General features: G+C 42.6%; 1 protein-coding gene across 1 annotated transcript in view; it reads right to left on the bottom strand.

Annotated features, from left to right (window-relative positions):
- The window catches only part of FBP2 (fructose-bisphosphatase 2), a 36364-nt gene that overhangs the window by 3423 nt on the left and 10493 nt on the right, over positions 1-22448 (bottom strand). Inside the window, exons 4-6 of the mRNA XM_027094219.1 lie at positions 14068-14208; positions 5001-5138; positions 264-383 (exon numbers count right to left, since the gene is read on the bottom strand). Coding sequence (XP_026950020.1) covers positions 264-383; positions 5001-5138; positions 14068-14208 — 399 coding nt within the window. The remainder of the gene's footprint in view (positions 1-263; positions 384-5000; positions 5139-14067; positions 14209-22448) is intronic.

Genomic DNA, 22448 nt, shown 5'->3' with positions numbered 1-22448 from the left:
AGTGAATTGAGGGGCGTGAGGCCCGCGGAAGTGAAGGCCAGTGACGATCTCCAATAACAACAACTTCAGCCACCTCCTTCTCCACACCTTCTACCACAGCCTCAGAATTCACTAATGGGATAGAGACTTCGTTTCTCTTCCACCTGCCCACTCGCAGACAGACATGCCAAGGACAGGGCAGTAGCCAAAAAGCAGACATGATGAGAAAGCGAATTCTGACTGGTTCCCTGAACGGGTTCAGCCAGCAGACAAAGGAGAGTTACCTTGCCCTTCGGATTTTTCTGGTTCGCTGGGTACAGGAAGATCCCTCCATAGACCAGGGTGCGGTGCACGTCAGCCACCATGGAGCCCACATACCTGGCCCCATAGGGAGCACTGCCATCCTAGAAGGAAAGAGACAAGATGCAGTGAGCTTAGCAATTACTCAGCACCTGCTTCAGGTCACACATCCAGCTGGTGCGACCTCTGCATTCCAGGGCCTCCTTCTTCCACCCACTAGCTTAGGAATTGAAAATATTATATAACTGAGCATTCCATTCATTCGGAGCCCCCAAACCTCAACTAGTGATTGGACTCATTAAATGTTGGACTACTTAAAGTGAGAGACAATATGTGTCCTAAGACAGAAGCTAACAAGTAAAAAAAAATTATTTTTTAAAGAAAGAAAAAGGAAGTACAGACAAACGCCAACTGTTTGGCTGTTCCTTGAATCTCCTCCTTGGCCCCCAGATTTCAGAGCACTTTTCAGCTTTCTGAAAACCAGATTCCCTTGAACCATGACAACTTTTGCACTTAGTGTAAGCAGTGTTTATTCACTGGCAAAGTTATTTTAAGGAGCCTTAGAAATCATGCAGAGAAATACAACAACTTCCTTATAAACCTCAATTTCATTAGTCATGTAATGAAAAGAATATTTGTTCTGAAAAAAACAAAGTTCATCATTTCCCTCAAGTAGGGCATGTCAGGTAAGGCACGACTATCTGATGAAATGGTTTGGGCAGGTTTGCTTTTCCTCATTCAGCGACCCATCTGAGACTTCTGTGTCTAATCTAATAATTCTCTGACAGCGCAGGGAAACACCAAACTTCCTCAGGGCAGATATCCAGTGTTTTGTGTGGCATCAGCCATAATAAAATGCATTGATTTCATAAGCATTTATATTCATAAGCCCCTCCATCAGTCTGTGACGCCCTTGGGGAAAAGACTTCCTGCTTGATCTTGGCATTCCCTGAGCCCAGCCTGGTGTGAGGCAAAAAGTACGTGCTGGGAAAATACCTACTGAATCTCATTTACGTGAGATTTCTTGAAAGCACTACTCAGGTTGTTACCTTAAAAATTACATGGGAGGTTTTGCCTCCTCCATTTTATTCACAGAATGATATTAAGTATATAAAACACCTCCAGATGCCAATTAAGAGACTTTTCAGTAGGTAAAAGAACACAGGTCTGAATTAGACCAATGGCCATAGGGATGAGAGATATTTAGGAAATAGAGTTAATAACACCAAGTGAATGATTAGACGTGGGCATAAGAAAGAGGTAATCCTCTCGACTCATCCCCCGAATGTTGTTGGGCATGAGCAGGATGGTTGAGGCAGTGTGGATCAAGAGAAGAAGAACCTGGAAGGAGCAGAATTGGGGGTGTATGTTTAGTGGGGGGTGGGGGATAGGAGCGTCAGAGTTGGACATGTGGAGTTCTAGGTGTCTGAGGAGCAAGCAGATCTGAATTCCATCAGAAGAGACTGGATGAGTTCACCCTGGCAGGATACCAAGTGTGAGCTGAGAGGTTTGTTTGGAATAAAGTCCTGTACCAAGCTTGAAGGGCAGGCAGAAGTGTGGAAGCCAGTAAAAGAGGCTAAGAAGATGATTAGGAAGGTGGACGTAAAACCAGACACAAGACCAAGGAAGGGGTAAACAGCCCTAAATGCCATGGAAAGGTCAGGTGACGTAAGGTGGAAACCTGACGCTGGGTTTGGTAACACAGATAAAAGAGGATTATAAAGGGCAGACAATGCAGCAAAGAGGGTTAAAGAGGGAATGACAGGAAAGAAAACTTTAAAAAAAAAGGAAACATCCTTCCAACTTCTGGGTATTTATCCTAAAAAACTAGGAAATAGAATCTCAAAGAGATTCTCCATACCCATGTTCACTGCAGCATTATTCACAATAGCCAAGAAGTGGAAGCAACCTGAGTGTCCACTGACAGATAGGTGGATAAGAAAATGTGGTATATACACACCGTGGAATATTATTCAGACTTGAAAAAGAAGGAAATCCTGTCACTTGTTACAACATGGATGAACCTTGAGGACATTATGCTAAGTGAAATGAGCCAGTCACAAAAAGACAAACACGACATGATTCCACTTACCTGAGGTATCTAAGGTAATCCAGCACATAGAAACACATAGGAGAATGTGGTTACTAGGGATGGGGGAGGGGAGGAGGAAATGGGGAATTGTTGTTCAATGGATGTAGAATTCCAGCTTTACAAGATGAAAAAAAGCCCTAGAGATCTGTTGCGCAACAGAAGGCTTAGATTTTAATCCTGGCTCTACCAGTTAAATAAGGTCATCTTTACTCAAGTTACTGAATAAGGAAGAACAAATCTGACTCCATATTGGATCTGTTTATTTTACTTTAACCTTTGTATTCTCTAGCTTTTGCTACAAATTAAGAATGCTGCCTCTAGGCTGAAATATACAGGACAGCCCATTCTCAAGGCTCTGACCTTCAAAGGTCACTTTTCCATTCAGGTAGAGATAAAAAGTTGCAGAACAGAGAATAACATTTGTCTTGTTGTAGATTTACAGGAACATCCTGACTTGACCTATGTTGACAGCTGCAAGAACAAAGGATTCTGACACCAAGAAGTCTGCAACAACCAGTCACACCCCCTTCCCTTTTAGTATAAGAGAAGCCTGAATTCTAACTCAGGTAAGGAGGTTCTTTGGGACACTAGTCCACCATCTCCTTGGTCTGCTGGCTTTCCCAATAAAGTCGCTATTTTTTGCCCCAGTAACTCATCTCTCTATTAGCCTCTATTGCCATGCAGCAAGCAAGAAGAGCTTGAACTCAGTAATATTACTTGACTGTTCAGGGCCTCAATTTCCCCATATGTAAAATGGGGACTGTGGTATTAACACTTATCTTGTAGTCTGTTGGAGAATTGAATGAGTTAGTACACAACAAGCACTAGGAACAGTGTCTGACACAGTATACACTAGCTACTATTATCATGACTGATAGAAGAGTTCAGTCAGGGATAGGAGAAGCTGCTACTGTCAGGAGACAAACAGCAAAGGAGGACTGCTCCTTCCACAATGGCAGAGGGTAAGGAAAAGTGCCTGGACCACTTCCCATCTCCCAGGGGTGCGGTGTGTGGGAGAATGGCAGCCGGAACACAAAGATCCTGCAGGGAAGCAATGGCCTCAGGAAGAATGAGGTGTGGGAGGAGCACTGCCTGCTCACACTCGAGAGGGGCTTCCCGAGGGCAAAAGTACAGGAGAGGGGCCTTCCCTGGTGGCGCAGTGGTTGAGAGTCCGCCTGCCATTGCAGGGGACACGGGTTTGTGCCCCAGTCCGGGAAGATCCCACATGCCGCGGAGCAGCTGGGCCCGTGAGCCATGGCCGCTGAGCCCGCGCGTCCGGAGCCTGTGCCCCGCAACGGGAGAGGCCACAACAGTGAGAGGCCCGCGTACCGCAAAAAAAAAAAAAAAAATTTATGTTTTTTTTTTATACGAGTTTGGTTTTTCAGTGGTAAAATATGTATCTTCCTTTATGGGTTCTAGAAGAGGCACATTTTAGTTTAGAATGGGAACCACCGTGAAATCATCTCCAAGACTGGGAACTTGTAAATAATTTTGACTTTATCAACCTCACAATTCATATCCTGTTACTTCTGCCCTTAAGATGTCTAACAGGTTTGTGCATGACAGCAAAGGAGAGGTACAGGAGACTGCACTTCTAAGAATTTTGCTTAAAGAACAAACAGAACAGAGAAAGAAGAAAACTCTCTAAAGCTTCCGTTTGAGGCAGCAGAGGCAGGTCCCAGCACCCTGTTAACTAACTGCTCTGCACCCTCTGGAATCCTGAGCTTTTTCGCCCTGGAGCTCGTGAAGGGCTTCCCGGGACAGCCAGGCTGGCACATCACACCCCTGCTTTCCCAGCCACTTCCAGTGTAGGTCAGACTTCACATTCTTGATCTGAAAATGCTCTGACTCCTTCCCACACCTGTCTTAAAAGCGCTCTTTGTACGGCAGACATACATACTGGATTGTTTGGGCTATATTTTTTGTTTGTTTGTTTGTTTGTTTTGTGGTACACGGGCCTCTCACTGCTGTGGCCTCTCCCATTGCGGAGCACAGGCTCCGGACACGCAGGCTCAGCGGCCATGGCTCACGGGCGCAGCCGCTCCGCGGCATGTGGGATCTTCCCGGACCGGGGCACGAACCCGTGTCCCCTGCATCGGCAGGCGGACTCTCAACCACTGTGCCACCAGGGAAGCCCGGTTTGGGCTATATTAATAGCCACATGAAGTCTAGGACTCGGTGATCACACTGAGAGCCAAAGACCTTCCTAAAACTTGGAGTAAACACCAGGCCCTGATATTAGAGCATAGGAATGGTACTTTTAAATGTAATTATTCCACCTAAATACAATTAAGTGACCAGAATCAGCACAGGTGGTAGCTGAGCAAAACATGACAGGGGAGATGCTCTGACCCGAAACTCTGGATTTTGAAATATTGGTCTCTCCCTTCTTCATAGACAAGTTCTCCTGGAAAAACTCACCTGGAGAGTATTATCTATACTACGTAAGTTTTAGCTATGAAAGACTTTGATTGCTTACGAAGAAAGTCAGAGTTTCCCATTCTCATACGGTCCAGAGCCATAAACAGGGGCATCAACCTCTTTCAGCCAGGCCCCGACAGCCATCCCCCAAACAGGAACCCACTGAGACAGCATTCCCCCTGCTTCTGCCTTAGCTTTCTTCACTCACCTCGGGAAATTTCTTTTTCTGCACATATTCTGTAGTGGCGGCGTCAAAATACTTGGCATAGCCCTCATTGAGGCTGTAAATCTTTCCTTTGTTTTTAATCTTGACGTCTTTTTCCACCAGGACAAATTCACCAAGAGCCTAGAAAGGTGAAAAGAAACACCAGGAAGAAGAGAGATACCAGGAAACAGAAGCCAACAGCACACACCGACAACCAGAGAACAGTAGAAGATGTGGGTCTGCTAAAAGAACCCTGGGGTTTGCCGGGTCCTCTGCAGCCTGCCCAGTGATGTTTTTATGAGTTGTATAAGAACAGTGACAATACGGAACCTGCACAGGCAGCTCAAGCAGTGATATAACAAGAAATAAAATAATTCAAAGGAAAAAGAGGGAAAATTTCCTTTGTAACTTTCACCGTAGCTAGGTTACTCATTTGTAAAGAACCTAGCTGTATTTATCCCCCAAGTTCTCACCCCCGGTTAATTCCTAATGTTTTCAGGAAGATTTGGGCCATCAACAATGAGAGGAAAGAGTTACTCAAATGGGATTTGTCATGAAAGTGGGGGATGCAGTTAGACCACTAATTTGTGGTCCAGTTATTTTTCTTTAACTTATTTATCCTGTATTTCCTATAATGTTTTTGCCATCCTCTTCCACATTCAGTTCAGCTTTTTCTTGGGGCGGGGGGGGATGGCGGGCGCATGGTGAGGCACGTGGGATCTTAGTTCCCCAACCAGGGATCGAACCTGTGCTTCCTGCATCGGAAGCGTGGAGTCTTAACCACTGGACCGCCAGGGAAGCGCCCAGTCATTTTGTTTATCTTAACGACTCAATGTTGGAAACCATTCAAAGTTCCTTGTATCCCAACTACTCTTATATGGGTAAAGAGAAATCCCTTCAGTCAGAAACTGTATTCGCTCAGCATGAGGAACAGTTGATAAATGGTTTTTTTTGTTTTTTTTTTTTTGCAGTATGCGGGCCTCTCACTGCTGCGGCCTCTCCCGTTGCGGAGCACAGGCTCCAGACGCGCAGGCTCAGCGGCCATGGCTCACGGGCCCAGCCGCTCCGCGGCATGTGGGATCTTCCCAGACCGGGGCACGAACCCGTGTCCCCTGCATCGGCAGGCGGACTCTCAACCACTGCGCCACCAGGGAAGCCCGATAAATGTTTTTTAAATCCTCAGAATTAGAGCGCTGACAGTCTCATCCCTAGGAATGTACTTAGCTAGCTGCAGATTCACTTTGAAAGGCTGGATGTCTCTCTAAGTCACTAGGAAGAAAATCAGACCCTGGAAATCTAATCAGTTTTGATTAAGCTTTGAAGACTGAGAAAATAAAAATCCCCCATGACGACAGCTCGCAGCTAGAAGGCTCCGAATGAACGTCTACGACACTCCCACAAAGAGACAAGTCCACACTGACCGTATCTGAAATAAGACAACGATGAGGATATTCAAATGCAAAAACAACTCAACACGCCTCTCTTCTGCCACATGTGAGGGATGAGTGCTTCTTTACCACTGAATCTCTACCCTCACTTTAAACTTCCCACCTCCTACACACAAACTGAGATACACCATCAATCATTATACCCACATCTAGACAACACCCAATCCAGAACTGACCCTCTCTTTCTCAAATACTCCTTAGAATCATCAAGCAAAACCCCAAGGGCTATAATAAGCCCAAGCCAGCCCCCTCTTAGCACAGTGCCTCATGGTTCCTCCAGAGTGCCTTCTCCCTTGCTAGTAAACCAGCTTCTTATGTTGCGGGGAAGTACCTGATGGTTTCTGGATCGTGAGCTTTAATCACTGACTCTGGACATTTGTTGCTTTGGAGCAGCTCAGCATGGAGTTCCATGTCCTAAAAGTACCCGAACTTCCTTTGAATAATTAACTTTTCTCATTGGAGGCCAGTCTAAGGAGACTCTAAGCTGGGCCTCCTCTAGCCCAAGGTCAGGCAATTGACTGAGCTTAACAAATTACATACCCCTTCCTGGCATTTGAAACCTGAGGAGAGACACAGCATCAGGGGTGGTGTCCAGACCAGACAGGCTGTCCTGTGGGACCGTTCCTGTGAATCCCGCTTCCCAGACCTGCCCATCTCTAGCCTGGGGCCTGAGCTTTCCCATTAATACAGTAAGTCCTTTACTTAGTTTAGCCAGGATCCTTTTCTTTTTGTTTATCAGCAAAGATCAAAGACAGATACTGTTGTCTAAATAATGTCTTCTCTTACTTATCCACCCCAGGGGCTGTGGGTGTAGACACTCAGGCCCCTGGAGAGTTGTTCCCTATTGTGGGATGGAGGAACTGGCTGTAGAGCCTTACTCTAACCTGGAAAATAAATGCCTTTTTCTGACTGTGTGATCACTGGCACCCACTGAATATTAAAAAGGCCTCCCACAGGGCTTCCCTGGTGGCGCAGTGGTTGAGAGTCCGCCTGCCGATGCAGGGGACACGGGTTCGTGCCCCGGTCCGGGAAGATCCCACATGCCGCGGAGCAGCTGGGCCCGTGAGCCATGGCCGCTGAGCCTGCGTGTCCGGAGCCTGTGCTCCGCAACGGGAGAGGCCACAACAGTGAGAGGCCCACATACCGCAAAAAAAAACCAAAAAAACCCAAAAAGGGCCTCCCACAGCTTTGAGAAGAGGGTACCTGATTATCAGGCACCATATCCTTGTCACCCAGAAATGATATCTGCTATTTGTAAACAAATGCCTTGTCATTGTGGCTTATACCACAGTTGAGAGTTTGGTTAACGTGAGGCGGTCTCTCCGTGCCTGAACAAAATGTGTGCTCTGACAAAATCAAATTACCAGCCCTGCAAACTCACAGATCAGGCAGGCTCTCAGTTGACCCACCAAGGAACTCTGGCCTGTGAGGCCCTGCCTGAGTAACCTGCTGGCCACCCTCTATGGTTTTCTACCTGTGACAATTGCCATAAGCTGCTCCAGCTTGAAGTCAACCTTTCAAACTGGTCCTCAGCTTCATACACTGCGTCCTTGCTCAAGTGTCCTTTGTAGGAGGGCGATGTGATGCAAAGGGTTTTCAGGCTAATAAAGAGAGCTCAGCAGAGAGCGTGCTATGGTTCGTCTCTTCTTTCTGATGTGTAATCAAACTGTCTGGCCTACCTGTATCCAGACTGGGCCTCCCTGTCGTGACCGAAGGTGGAAAGCATGAGCCGTGTCTCTAGAATCCTTCAGCTGGCCCCCTGAGCCAAAGGCACCTCCCTACTACCCTTAGAACCACTTCAGAATGTTCTTGGAGATATTTTGCTTGTAATCGAGAGAGTTTATTCAAAATTGTCTGGTATGACAGTTAAACACAAAACTGCCTGTGAATTGGTGTGCCAAGGCCACTTCCTCTGTGTGTGCGTTTATGTGTGTTTATGTGTGTGTGTTGGGGGCGGTGGGTAGGGGAGGAGTCCCACACATACTGTTAAGGGAACCACTGACAGAAACCGCCCGCCCTGGTCAGGTACCACAGTAACCACTTGCATGAGTTATCTTACAACAGGAGGTCCTGGTAAGGAACATGGAACTAATAAGCTACCGCCAACTGGAAGATTTCGGTAAAGGTCAAAAGGAGAGAGGAGACCCCAGTCCATATATATATCCTACCAACCTCCCAGAATCCTTCTTGGCTGAGCGATGCAGGCACCACCAGGAAGGACCCTCAGTCAGAGACAACCCCGAAACTAATCCCATCACCATAAAACCCAAGACCGTGAGCCACGTGGCAGAGCAGTCCTCCTGGGCTCCCTTCCCCTGCTGCTCTCCGCCCGGGCGCCCCTTCCCAGTAAAGTCTCTTGCTTTGTCAGCATGTGTGTCTCCTCAGACAATTCATTTCCAAGTGTTAGACAAGACCCCACTCTCGGGCCCTGGAAGGGGTCCCCCTTCCTGCAACAATTCAACCAAGCAATTCTCGGACACCAGCAGTGTGTCTGAAATTCAACTCAATTCTGACACTATCTACACAGAGATAGCATCAAATTCTACAAGTGAAGGGTTCAGTCCTAGAAGTCTGCCCTCTCCCAAAGTGGGGACACTTCAGACGCCAGTTCCAAACCCAGGTTGTCACCTATAACTCTGACCGGCCATAAATCAGAGGTTCCCAGGATGAAACCAAGCAGGGCCCTGTGGGGCTCCCAGGCATAGAGGCCTTTCTGTCCCCCATTTCTTGCAGGCAAGACTCCAGCCTCCATGACTTTCCCTGAGTTCCAAAGGGCAGATTCGAATAGTTGCTAATTAAGAGAGGAGCAGCCATGAAACCACCTAAGGTAAGATAAAAGGCACCAGAGAAGCTCATCAAGATTAGGAGACCTGACCACCTGAGACCCTGCACAACCCTAATCTTGTCAGCACCCCCACCCTTTCGAAACTTTACAGAAGAAAGAATGCAAGACTGTTACTGCCTTGATCCTTATCACATACCTCTGGCCATGAGCCCAGACTATAAGACCTCTCCCTATTCCCCAGGGAGGGGGGCACAGTGCTTGAGGCGCTAGCCTACTGTGTTCCCTCTTTGCCTGGCAAAGAAATAAAGCTTTCTTTCTCTCCACAACTCTGTCTCCATATTTCTGTTCAGCAGCAGTACGCAGGAAAGCCAAGATTTTGGCATCAAGGACCTCTTTCTCAGGGCAGTTAATTTGCTACAGTGGCTCCCAGAACTCAAAGAAGCATTTTACTTACTAGATTACTGGTTTCTTATAAAAGTCTATAACTCAGGAACAGCCAGATGGAAGAGATGCCCAGGGAAGTGGTGAAGAGCTCCACTGCCCTCTCCAGGCTCACCACTCTCCTCAGTCTCAACCCAGAAGCTCTCTGAACCCAGTCCTTTGGGTTTTTATGGAGGCTTCATTATACAGGCATTATAGGCATGATTGATTAAATCGTTTGCAATTGATCCAACCTCCAGTCCCTTTCCCCTCCTCAGAGGCCAGGGGGTGAGATTGAAAGTCCCAACCCTCTAATCAGGTGGTTGGGTCCATTGGAAACCAGCCCCCATCTTCAGGAGCCTTCCAAAAGTCACCTCATTACCATAACAAAAGACCCCTTTAGCACTCTCAGCACTTAGGAAATTCCAAGGGTTTTGGGAGCTGTGAGCCAGGAACCATGGATGAATAACAAATATATGAGGAATATATTTTGGTCATCTTGAAACCGTGCACCTCAGATTGGACCTTGAACCCCTGTGCCAGAACTCGAACACAGCCTAAACCCAGATTGGGACTTGAACCCACACTGCTAGGACTCAAACCTGGCCAAAACCCAGTCTTCCAACCGAGATCCCACACCTGGTTTCAGGACTTAATGAAGCTCATGTTCTTGATGTCTCACTGCAGAAAGAATTCAGTGAGTGACAAAGTGATAGGTAAGAAGTGGATTTATTTAGAGAGAAACACACTCCACAGAGCGTGGGCCATTTCAAAAGGTGAAAAAGGAACCAGGGTATGGGGCTGTCAGTTTTTATAGGGGTGGGGAATTTCATAGGCTAATGAGTGGGAGGAGTATTCCAGCTATTTCAGGAAGGGGCGGGATTTCCAGGAATTGGGCCACCGCCCACTTTTTTGATCCTTATGGTCAGTCTTGGAACTGTCATGGCACCTGTGGGTGTGTCATTTAGCTTGCTGATGTGTTACAGTGAGCATATACTGAGGCTCAAGGTCTAGTGGAAGTCGACTTGTCCGCCATCTTGGACCCATTTTGTTCTAATCAGTTTAAGTCATGTCCTCGAGCTATGTCATTCTTTCAAAGGTCGTGCCCTGCCCCCTTCCCTCCTGGTTCAATCTGAATGATCAAATTTATTTTTTTCTTATAAATCACAATTGTCACAGCCTGAGTGTGACTCTTGGCTCCACTGCTACTAGCATGACCTTGGGCAAGTTACTTACCCTCTCTGTGCCGCACTTTCCTCGTCTGAAAATGAGAATAATAGTAGGACCTACCCTCACAGGGCTGCTGTGAGGCTTAAATGCATTAATATATGCAAGTTGCTTAGAACAGATACCTATCCACCACTTAATAAGCACTGTCTAACTGTCAGCTGCTATACTGAGAGTATTATTGTAGCAGGGAAGAGCTAAATCAGACTCCATGTTGATCTGTTTCTTTGACTTTAACCTTTGATTTTTGTTGCTTTTGTTATTATAATCATACATAATGGCCTGCCACAGGGAACCCTTACCCTGTGCCTGAATGTTAAACTAAAGTGCCTTTGCTTAGGTCACAGGGAGATAATCTGACCCTGACCACCTGTGAATGGCTGCACAAAAGAAGAAATTAACACATCACCTCCCGATGTTGGCCAAGACAGGCAAAACTAATGGCCTCTTCACTTCCTCACCTCCTCCCAGTCTCTGTTGTATAAATGAAACTAGCATCCAGACCCCAGTAAGATGGTTTTTTGGGGACCCTAACCTGCCATCTTCTCGGTCTGCCGGCTTTCCAAATAAAGTCGCTATTCCTTGCCTCAACACCTTGTCTCCAAATTTATTGGCTGTCGTGTGGCAAGCAGAACAAGCTTGGCCTCAGTAACATTATTTGTGAACTACAGATTCCTGCTTCTACGAAAATAAGGAGAAATTAGAGCATCAGTAAACCGACACAGCAATGCGTTTTGCTCTGATGGGTTTATATGTGAAAAATTTAGACTTTAAAATGTACCAGATGGACTTCCCTGGTGGTGCAGTGGTTAAGAATCTGCCTGCCAATGCAAGGGGACACGGGTTCAAGCCCTGGTCCAGGAAGATCCCACATGCCGCGGAGCAACTAAGCCCGTGCACCACAACTACTAAGCCTGCACTCTAGAGCCTGCAAGCCACAACTACTGAGCCCACGTGACACAACTACTGAAGCCTGTGCGCCTAGAGCCCATGCTCCGCAACAAGAGAAACCACAGCAATGAGAAGCCCACGCACCGCAACAAAGAGCAGCCCCCACTCACCACAACTAGAGAAAGCCCACATGCAGCAACGAAGACCCAACGCAGCCAAAAATAAATAAATAAATAATTTTTAAAAATAATAAATAAATATTAAAAAAATAAAAGATACCAGATTTCCATACTATAAAGTTTAGTTTAACTGTTTTGAAATTTGTAACCCCCTTCCCTCCACTCACATGTGAAACAGGAAAGAAGGGGACAGGGCACAACCTTTAAAAGAATGACAGAGCCATTGAGGACACAACAAAAACTGGTTAGAATCAATTAGGCTCAAGATGGCAGAAGACTTGACTTCCAGTGGACCTTGAGCCTCGTATATATACGCTCAATGTAATACACCAGCATATGCTAAATGACACACCTACCAGCACCATAACAGTTCCAAGGATGACCATAAAAGGCCAAAAAGTGGGCAGTGGCCCAATTCCTGGAAATTTCTGCCCCTTCCCCAAAATAGTTGGAATAACCCTCCCACTCGTTAGCCTATGAAATTACTCAGCCCATAAAAAGCTAACGACCCCATATTTCTGGGCCTCTTGCCTTCTGAGATGGCCCACACTCTGTCTGTGGAATATGTTTCTGTTTTGGCCACTCTCACATTCCAAGACAACCCCATGTCCTGTGGCCATTCTCGCCTTTTGAGGCAGATTCTGTGCATGCAATGTGTATCTCTCTAAGTAAATCCACTTCTCACATATCACTTTGTCTCTCACTGAATTCTTTCTGTGATGAGACATAAAGAACCTGAGACCTGAGACCAGGTGTGTGATCTCAATTAAAAGACAGTTCAAGTCCCAATCTGAGTTGTGCGGTTTCACATGCACCAGCATGTAAAATCCTGAAATGTTTGTCTAAAATGTTTGTTTGATCAGTGCATTATCTCCCTCCACTGCCTAGAATGGTATTTGGGGACACACTAGATGCTCAATAAACATTTGTAATTTCAAATTAAGTTGAGATACTGAACAATAGCTTTTGCTTCACAGAATACTGGAAATTTTGAAATGGACTTTGGGCAAAATTATTTGAGGGCTTCCCTGGTGGTGCAGTGGTTGAGAGTCCACCTGCCGATGCAGGGGACACGGGTTCGTGCCCTGGTCCGGGAAGATCCCACATGCCATGGAGCGGCTGGGCCCGTGAGCCATGGCCGCTGAGTCTGCGCGTCCGGAGCCTGTGCTCCACAACGGGAGAGGCCACAACAGTGAGAGGCCTGCATACCGCAAAAAAAAATTTGAGTTTTCACAAGACCTGATTATATTTAGCAAAGTAGTTCACAAGTAATAAGCAAAGCATTCAGCGTTTAAAAGAGAAATTCTATAAGTTACACATATTTTCCAAAATTTCTCCTGAACATTTTTAATGTACATTTGCCATGAAGGCTCACCCTTTACTTTTGAACTCTTGTGTCTTTATCCAATTATGTCGTCCTCCAGACAGCGTCATGCTATCATATTTTTCATCTACCCAGAGGTTGTGCTTCTTCCCCTTCTGAGCATTTTCTCATTGTGGAAAGTGTGGAGAACAACACAGAATCTGATAAAATAGCTTTCTACCAGTCACTCCTCCCATTGGGAAGAACATGTGTACTAGGGGAAGTCCTCCAAACTGGTGTCCAGTAGGGTAGCCACTAGTCACATGTGGCGATTTAAGTTAATTAAAAAGAAATAAAATTTAGAAACCCAGTTTCTTAGTCACACTAACCACACAGCAAATGTTCAATGGTCACAGGAAGCTAGTAGCCACCGTAACAGACAGTACAGATTACAGCACATAGCCATCATCACAGAAAGTTCTAGTGGATGGTGCTACTCTAAAGAATCCATGCTTCTGGCTGGAAATTGGCATCATCGGGATTCTTAAGTCATTGTATTCCCATAAACCAAAGAAACTGAATGCATTTTTTGGCCATAAATTCCTTAAGAACCGGGCCTGAGTTGCTATGACTGACTTTGTAGAACCCCTCAAATGCCCTCACTTGAACAGAGGTTCTTAATGTTTTTAGATGATTCTGTTGGTTCTCCAAACTAGACTCTCTGGTCCCAAGAGCAAGTATTAGGAATGACTAGGAAATTATCTCAGAGGACAGGATTTAAAGCACAAAGGCCCATACTGTCTTATTGGGTACCTACTGGGTCAAGCATGAAGAGGTCCACTCCTTGCCCAGTGGAAAGAGCCACCAGTGTTGCACTTCCATAGAGTGCATAGCCCGCGGCTACAATGTTGCGGCCAGGCTGCAGGGCATCCTTTTCAGAAGGCTCATCCTCTGAGGTCTGCAAAAGAGAAAAGGGAAACATTACTGTCTCTGGAGAGAACCCTTTGCCAGAGGCCTGCATTTCAGATCTACTTGAACCACTGGAGGAAACGCAGTTCTAGAATTTCAAGCCACAACAAATGCATCTGGAGGAAACGCGTTGCCATGTTAATGAATGGTTCTAGCTGAACCATTGCAAAGGCCATTCTTGGACTTCTCCCTGTTTTCTGAACGTATTTGTCTCCATCGTGCCAAGAACAGCACCCCAAAGTGCTAAAACTACACCTTCTCTTAAAAATCATAACCCATGCTCCTTGATGATTATAACGACCAAGGTCATTGAGCTCTGATTTTGTGCAGTACCTCATTCTACATACACAACGGCACTCCAAGGTAGATACCGTTATGACCTCCATCGTTCAGATGAAGAACTCAGAGCCTGAGCGACTGGATAACTCACCCAACATCAAGAGGAGCTGGAGTCAACCCAGGCAGCTGGGCCCAGAGCTCGTCACCGTCCATGCGCTGCCCCTTGAAGACACTGCCCCTGTCTGTCCCCAAGTCTACAGTTCTGGACGTTTTCTTGAGGAAGCCTCTCTCTTTGGCCAGCAGCACTAACAGTGACAATGGGAATGGGAATTCAGAGAGACGGGGCAAGGCAGGCATGCTGACGAAGGAAGAGCGAATGTCCTTGAAGGAGGGGCAGAGCCACACCTGAGACTGGATTTCACAACCTACTTTTCGAGGTATCTCTTGAAGGGCTCGTCCCTCCCTACTTCCTTGTGCTCAAAAAGGCAAGGAGGGACTTCCCTGGTGGTGCAGTGGTTAGGATTCCGGCCTTTCACTGCCGTGGCCCGGGTTCAATCTCTGGTCAGGGAACTGAGATCCCGCAAGCCGTGCCGCACAGCCAAAAATAATAATAAAAAATAAAGTTTTACCTTTAAACCTGGAATCTATTTTGAGATGATTTTGGTATAAAGTATAAAGTTTAGGTTGAGTTCTTTTTTTTTCCCTCTGTGGATATGCAGTCGCTCCAGCATTAATTGTTGAAAAGACTCCTTTTTCCATTGAATTGTTTTCACAACTTTGTCAAAAGCTGTTAGCCATAAATTGTGTGAAACCATTTTTGGGTTCTCTGTTCTGTTCCATTGAACATTAGTCTGTCCCTCTGTTAATATCATACAGTCTTAACTTTTAGAATAACCTTATCTATATCTACAAAATATCTTGCCAGGATTTTGAGAGAAATTGAGTCAAACCTATACATATATCAGTTTGGGGAGAATTAACATCCTTTACAATGTTGAGTCTTCCAACCCATGAACATGGTATGTTTCTCCATACAAGACATATTATTTGATTACTTTCATCAGTAATTACTGGTAGAATTACTATTCCTTTTTTTTTGAGTAACTGTAAATTGTATCATATTTTAAAGTTTAGTTACCATATGTTTATTGCTGATATATAGAAATCCAATTGATCTTTGTATGTTGATTTTGTATCCTGTGACCTTGCTGAACTCACTTATTAGTTCTAGGAAGCCGGCTTTGGTTTTGGTGTTTGTAGATTCCTTAGGAGTTCTCTACAATGGACCATCCTATCGACAGTTTTTCATTCCAATCTGTATGGTTTTATTTCTTTTTCCGGTCTCACTGCCCCGGCTAGCTCTTTCAGCATTATGTTGAATAACAGTGGTGAGATTGGACATCTTTCCCTTGTTCTTGATTTTAGAGAAAAAGCATTTTGTCTTTCACTGTTAAATATAACGTTAGCTGTTGTCTTTTTATAGATGTTCTTTATCAAGTTGAGGGAAGTTTCCCCTCTATTTCTTGCTTCCTGAGAGTTTTTGTTTGTTTGTTTTGTTTTGTTTTACAACTGAGTGTTGAATTTTGTCAAATGGTTATTCTTCATTGATGGACATGGTTCTGATTTTTCTTCTTTAAGCTTGTTGACGTGGTGGATTACACTGACTGATTTTTGAATATTGAACCAGCTTTCCATCACTGGAGTAAACCCACTTACTCATGGTATATAATTCTTTTTATGCATTGTTGAGTTTTATTTGTTAATATTATGTGGAAGATTTGCATCTATTCATGAGAGATATTGGTCTGTAGTTTTCCTTTCTGAACTGTCTTCATCTGGTTTTGGTATCTCTGTAATGCTGGCTTTAGAAAATAGACTGGGAAGTATTCCTTTCCCTTCTCTTTTCTAGAAGAGATTGAATCATCTTTAATCATTTGGTATAATTCTCCAGTGAAACCATCTGGGCCTAGAGGTCTCTCTTTTGAACTCTATTTTCTTAGTAATTATAGGGCTGTTCAAATTATCTGTTTCGTACTGAGTGAGTAATAGTAGTGTGCTTTTTAAAGAATTGGTCTACTTCATCTAAGTTATCAAATTTATGTGTGTAGAGTTAGTTATAGTATTATATTATCCTTTTGATGTCTCCAAATGTTTTAAAATATCAGAACGACTCTGAGATGAAAAATCTAGTGCATAAACATGTGTTTCTCTGATTATTTTCCCAAGAGAAATTCCAAATAATAAAAGTATTGGGTAAAATACTTTTGATACATATTGAAAAGTTGCCGTGCAGAATCTGATAAACATAAGATAGTATTGTCTTTTCAACTTGGCCAGTTTGATAGGTGCAAAAAAAGACATCTGCTTTAATTTCCATTTTGTATAATTAATAAAGTAAATTTTTATATATTTATTGACCATTTTTATTTCTTATTTTGTAAGTTGCCTGTTTGATGTCATTGCCTATTTTTCTATTGGGGTACTCATCTTCTTATTTTTAATTTTAATAGCTTTTTATATATGAAAGATATAAATACCTTATATGTTACAAACATTTTCCTCAATTGTCATCTGCCTTTTAATTTTATTTATAGTGTCTTTTTTTGGAAAGTTGATTATTTTTCTTTTAATTGAGGTATAAATTACATATAGCAAAGCACCCAAATCTTAACTATACAGTTTGATGAATTTTTACATATATATAGTACATACTGATGTAACTACTAAGATCAATTTATAGAATATTTCTAGCCACCTAGCAGTTTCTCTTATACCCTCTTTTGTCACTATCACCTCCCCCAAGGTAACCTCTATTCTGGCCTTTATCATCTGGACATCAAAAGAATAATTAGCTTTGACTGTTTTGGAACTTCTTATAAATGAAATTACAAAGCATGTGTTCTTTTGTATCTGGCTTATGTTTCACAACATATGTCTTTGTGATTTTATCTGTGTTGTTGCACATAGCAATAGTTTGTTCTTTTGCATTGCTATGTAGCTTTTTGTCGTGTGACTATCTTACAGTTTATTTATCCATTCTTATGTTGATACACTTTTTGATTTTTTTCAGTTTGGGTCTTTTATGAATAATTTGTACACATCTTTTGGCAAACGCAGGCACCCATTTATCCTGGGTGCACTCCAGAAGTGGACTTGCTGGGCTACAGTGTATCAGTATATGTTTAATACTAGCAGGTGCTATCAAATTTTTCTGAAGTGTTTGTATCATTTTCTACTCCCACCACCAATATATTAGAATTCCAGTTTCTTCATCTACAGTTGGTATGGTTAGTCTTTTTAATTTTAGCCACTCTGGTTGGGGGCGGGTGGTAAATGATGTCTCAGTGCTGTTTCCATGTCCATTTCCCTGATGACTAATGATGTTGAGCATCTCTCATGTGCTTATTAACAAGCTGGGGAAAAAAATCTCTTTTTTGAAGATCCTGTTCAAGTCTTTTGCCCACTCCTTTGATAAGATTGACAGTATTTTTTATTGATTTGTAGGAGTTCTTTATTTATTCTGTATATGAGTTCTCTGTTGGATGTATGCATTGAAAATTTTTCCATCCGTCTGTGGTTGCCTTTTTACTCTCTTAATGTTGTCTTTTTTTAAAATTAATTTTTATTAGAGTATAGTTGATTTACAATGTTGTGTTACTTTCTGCTGTACAGCAAAGTGAATCACTTATACATATACATATATCCACTCTTTTTTAGATTCCATTCCCATATCGGTCATTATTGAGTATTGGGTAGAGTTCCCTGTGCTATATAGCAGGTTCTTATTAGTTATCTATTTTATATATAGAAGTGTGTATATGTCAATCCCAATCTCCCAATTTACCCCTCCCTCCCCTTCCCCCTTGGTAACCATAAGTGTGTTTTCTATATCTGTGGTTCTATTTCTGTTTTGTAAATAGGTTCATTTGTACCATTATTTTAGATTCCACATATAAGCGATATCATATATTTATTTTTGTCTGACTTACTTCACTCAGTATGACAATCTCTAGGTCCATCCTTAATGTTGTCTTTTGATGAACCAAAGTTCTTAGTTTCAATGAAGCCCAGTTTACTAGCCTTTTCCTTCATGGTTAGTACTTTTTATGTCCTGTTTAAAAAATCTTTACCTTCCCCAAAGGCATGGAGATATTCTCCTGTGGTTTTTTTTCTAGGAGCTTTATAGCTTTACTTTTTACAGTGAAGTCTCTGGTCTTTAATTAATCTTTGTGTATGGTGTGAAGTAGGAGTCAAGTTCATTTTTTCTCATACCGATATTCACCTGGACCAGCATCACTTATTGAAGGGATCATCCTGTACAAATTAAACTTCAGTATTGCCTTTCCATAAATCAGGCAATCATTCGTGTGTGGGTTTATCTCTAGGATCTCTTTTGTGTTCCACTGGTCTATGTATCCTTATGTCAGTAAAATAGTAGAATTTTGGTGAGGTTGACTTACCCATAATAATGGGAGATGGGGTCTCCTGACCCTGTAGGGGTGTTAAAACCCACACCCTTGATTTACTCAGATCAACAAGACCAGCTCCTCACATCAGGACAACTCCCTCAGTCCTCCTCTTAAGCCTCTGGTTTTCACTTTTCTGATTCTGGTCCTCCGCCCCTTACCTTGTGTTTATTGCTTGTTCATTTCAATGAGCTCAGCCACGAATTTAAAGGATGATATATTGTATCCAAAAGTTCTGGATGTCTTGAAGGGAGAGAGTTTGCACTTTGTCTAATCTGTGACTGTTGGAAATGGAAAATGTCAACTTCAAGAAAAAGGAAAATCATAGAACAGGGAGCTGAAAGCAGTATGGGACATCATGAAGGGTGTTTTAGCAATGCTCTTCAGAGATAAGGGGAAGAAAATACTTTTGACAGTTCTCTGACAGTCCTGAAACTTCTATCTTGATGCTTATAGAAAATCACAGAAATCCTGGTCAGAAACGGGCATCATCCCTGGCTTTGATAAGGTTCTAAGAGGCTGTGACAGCCCCGTGAGGTCTCTGAAGCAAGCTGCTCTCTCATTAGATATTGCTTAAGCATCACAAAGCTTTCTCTTCATGTCTCATTCGTTTCTCAAACTTGCCCCACTTCTTTAGAAACAGTATCAGAGAAAATCTATGGTTATTTGGACTAGCCTTCAAAGCCTCTGGTTTATTTGAGTTTTAAGACAAAATCTCTGTATTCAAAATCACCAAAATTCAAGTGTGAATATCCCATATTATGTATAGTAATATTCCTCTTTTTTTGTTTCAAAGACTTCATTTTTTTGAGAACAGTTTTAGGGTCACAGAAAAATTGTGAGAAAGATACAGAGATTTCCTACATACTCCCTGTCCACACACATGCAGAGCCTCCCCCATTATTCCTCTTTGTTTTTAAATCAGTTGGCTTTAAGAAGCTATTAAGACCATCAACAAAATGAAAAAGAAAAAAATATTTGGAGATAATACATAGAATAAGGGATTAATATCCAAAATATACAAAGAACTCACACAACTCAATGGCAAAAAAACAAATGATCTGACTGAATAGACATTTTTCCAAAGAAGGCATACAAAGGGCCAACGGTTATATGAAAAGGTGCTCAACATCACTAATCATCAGGGAAATGCAAATCAAAACCACAATGAGATAGCACCTCACACCTGTCAGAATGACTAATATCAAAAAGATCAGCAATAAAAAGTGTCAGTGAGGATGTGGCGAGAAGGGAATCCTCAGGCACTGCTTGTAGGAATGTAAATTCGTGAAGCCACTATGGAAAACAGTATGGAGGTTCTTCCAAAAATTAAATATAGAGCTATATAAGATCCAGCAATTACACTTCTGGGTATATACCTGAAGGACATGAAATCACTCTTTCACAGATATATATACATAAAATTCAGCAATAAAAAACAAGGAAATCCTGCCATTCATAACAATATGGATGGACTTTGAGGGCATTATGCTAAGTGAAATAAGTCAGAGAAGGACAAATACTGTATGATCTCACTTACATGTGGACTCTAAAAAAAAAAAGCTCACAGATACAGAGAACAGATTGGTAGTTTCCAGAAGAAAGGGTTGGGGTAGGTGAAATAAGTGAAGGTGGTCAAAAGTACAGACTTCCAATTATAAGATGAGTAAGTCCTGGGGATGTACTGTACGGCATCGAGACTAGAGTTAATAATACCATGTTGTCACACTTTCTTCTCAACTGCTCATGGGACATAATCCAGGATAGATCATATCTTGGATCACAAATCAAGCCTTGGTAAATTTAAGAAAATTGAAATCGTATCAACTATATTTTCTGACCGCAATGCTATGAGACTAGGTATCAATTACAGGGAAAAATCTGTACAAAAATACAAATACCTGGAGGCTACACGATAAACTACTTAATAACCAAGAGATCACTGAGGAAATCAAAAAATACCAAGAAACAAATGACAATGAAAACAAGACATCCCAAAACCTATGGCATGCAGCAAAAGCAGTTCTATGAGGCAATTTTATAGCCATACAATCCTACCTCAAGAAACAAGAAACACCTCAAATAAACAACCTAACCTTACACCTAAAGCAATTAGAGAAAGAAGAACAAAAAATCCCCAAAGTTAGCAGAAGGAAAGAAATCATAAAGATAAGATCAGAAATAAATGAAACAGAAATGAAGGAAACAATAGCTAAGAGCAATAAAACTAAAAGCTGGTTCTTTGAGAAGATAAACAAAACTGATAAACCATTAGCCAGACTCATCAAGAAAAAAAGGAGAAGACTCAAATCAATAGAATTAGAAATGAAAAAGGAGAAGTAACAACTGACACTGCAGAAATACAAAGGATCATGAGAGATTACTACAAGTAACTATATGCCAATAAAATGGACAACCTGGAAGAAATGGACACAGTCTTAGAAGAGCACAACATTCCAAGACTGAACCAAGAAGAAATAGGAAATGTAAACAGACCAATCACAAGCACTGAAATTGGAACTGTGATTAAAAATCTTCCAACAAACAAAAGCCCAGGACCAGATGGCTTCCAGGCAAATTCTATCAAACATTTAGAGAAGAGCTAACACCTATGCTTCTCAAACTCTTCCAAAATATAGCAGAGAGAGGAACACTACCAACCTCATTAGACAAGGCCACCATCACCCTGATACCAAAATAAGACAAAGATGCCACAAAGAAAGAAAACTACAGGCCAATATCACTGATGAACATAGATGCAAAAATCCTCAACAAAATACTAGCAAACAGAATCCAACAGCACATTAAAAGGATCATACACCATGATCAAGTGGGGTTTATCCCAGGAATGCAAGGATTCTTCAATATGTACAAACCAATCAATGTGATACACCATATTAACAAATTGAAGGAAAAAAACCATATGATCATCTCAATAGATGCAGAAAAAGCTTTCAACAAAATTCAACACCCATTTATAATAAAAATCCTCCAGAAAGTAGGCAGAGAGGGAAACTACCTCAACGTAATAAAGTCTGTATATGACAAACCCATGGCCAACATCATTCTTAACAGTGAAAAACTGAAACCATTTCCACTAAGATCAGGAACAAGACAAGGTTGCCCACTCTCACCACTATTATTCAACATAGTTTTGGAAGTTTTAGCCACAGCAATCAGAGAAGAAAAAGAAATCAGAGGAATCCAAATCGGAAAAGAAGAAGTAAAGCTGTCACTGTTTGCCGATGACAAGGTACTATACATAGAGAATCCTAAAGACATTACCAGAAAACTACTAGAGCTACTCAATGAATTTGGTAAAGTAGCAGGATAAAAAATTAATGCACAGAAATCTGTTGCATTCCTATACACCAATGATGAAAAACCTGAAAGAGAAATTAAGGAAACACTCCCATTTACCATTGCAACAAAAAGAATAAAATACCTTGTAATAAGCCTACATAAGGAGACAAAAGACCTGTAT

The sequence above is a fragment of the Aethalodelphis obliquidens genome, unplaced genomic scaffold (assembly GCF_003676395.1).
Source record: "Aethalodelphis obliquidens isolate GAN/ISIS:26980383/991018 unplaced genomic scaffold, ASM367639v1 scaffold88, whole genome shotgun sequence".
Taxonomy (NCBI): Eukaryota; Metazoa; Chordata; class Mammalia; order Artiodactyla; family Delphinidae; genus Aethalodelphis; species Aethalodelphis obliquidens.
The sequence above is the reverse complement of the archived record's forward strand: the minus strand, read 5'-3'. Positions and strand labels throughout refer to the sequence as shown.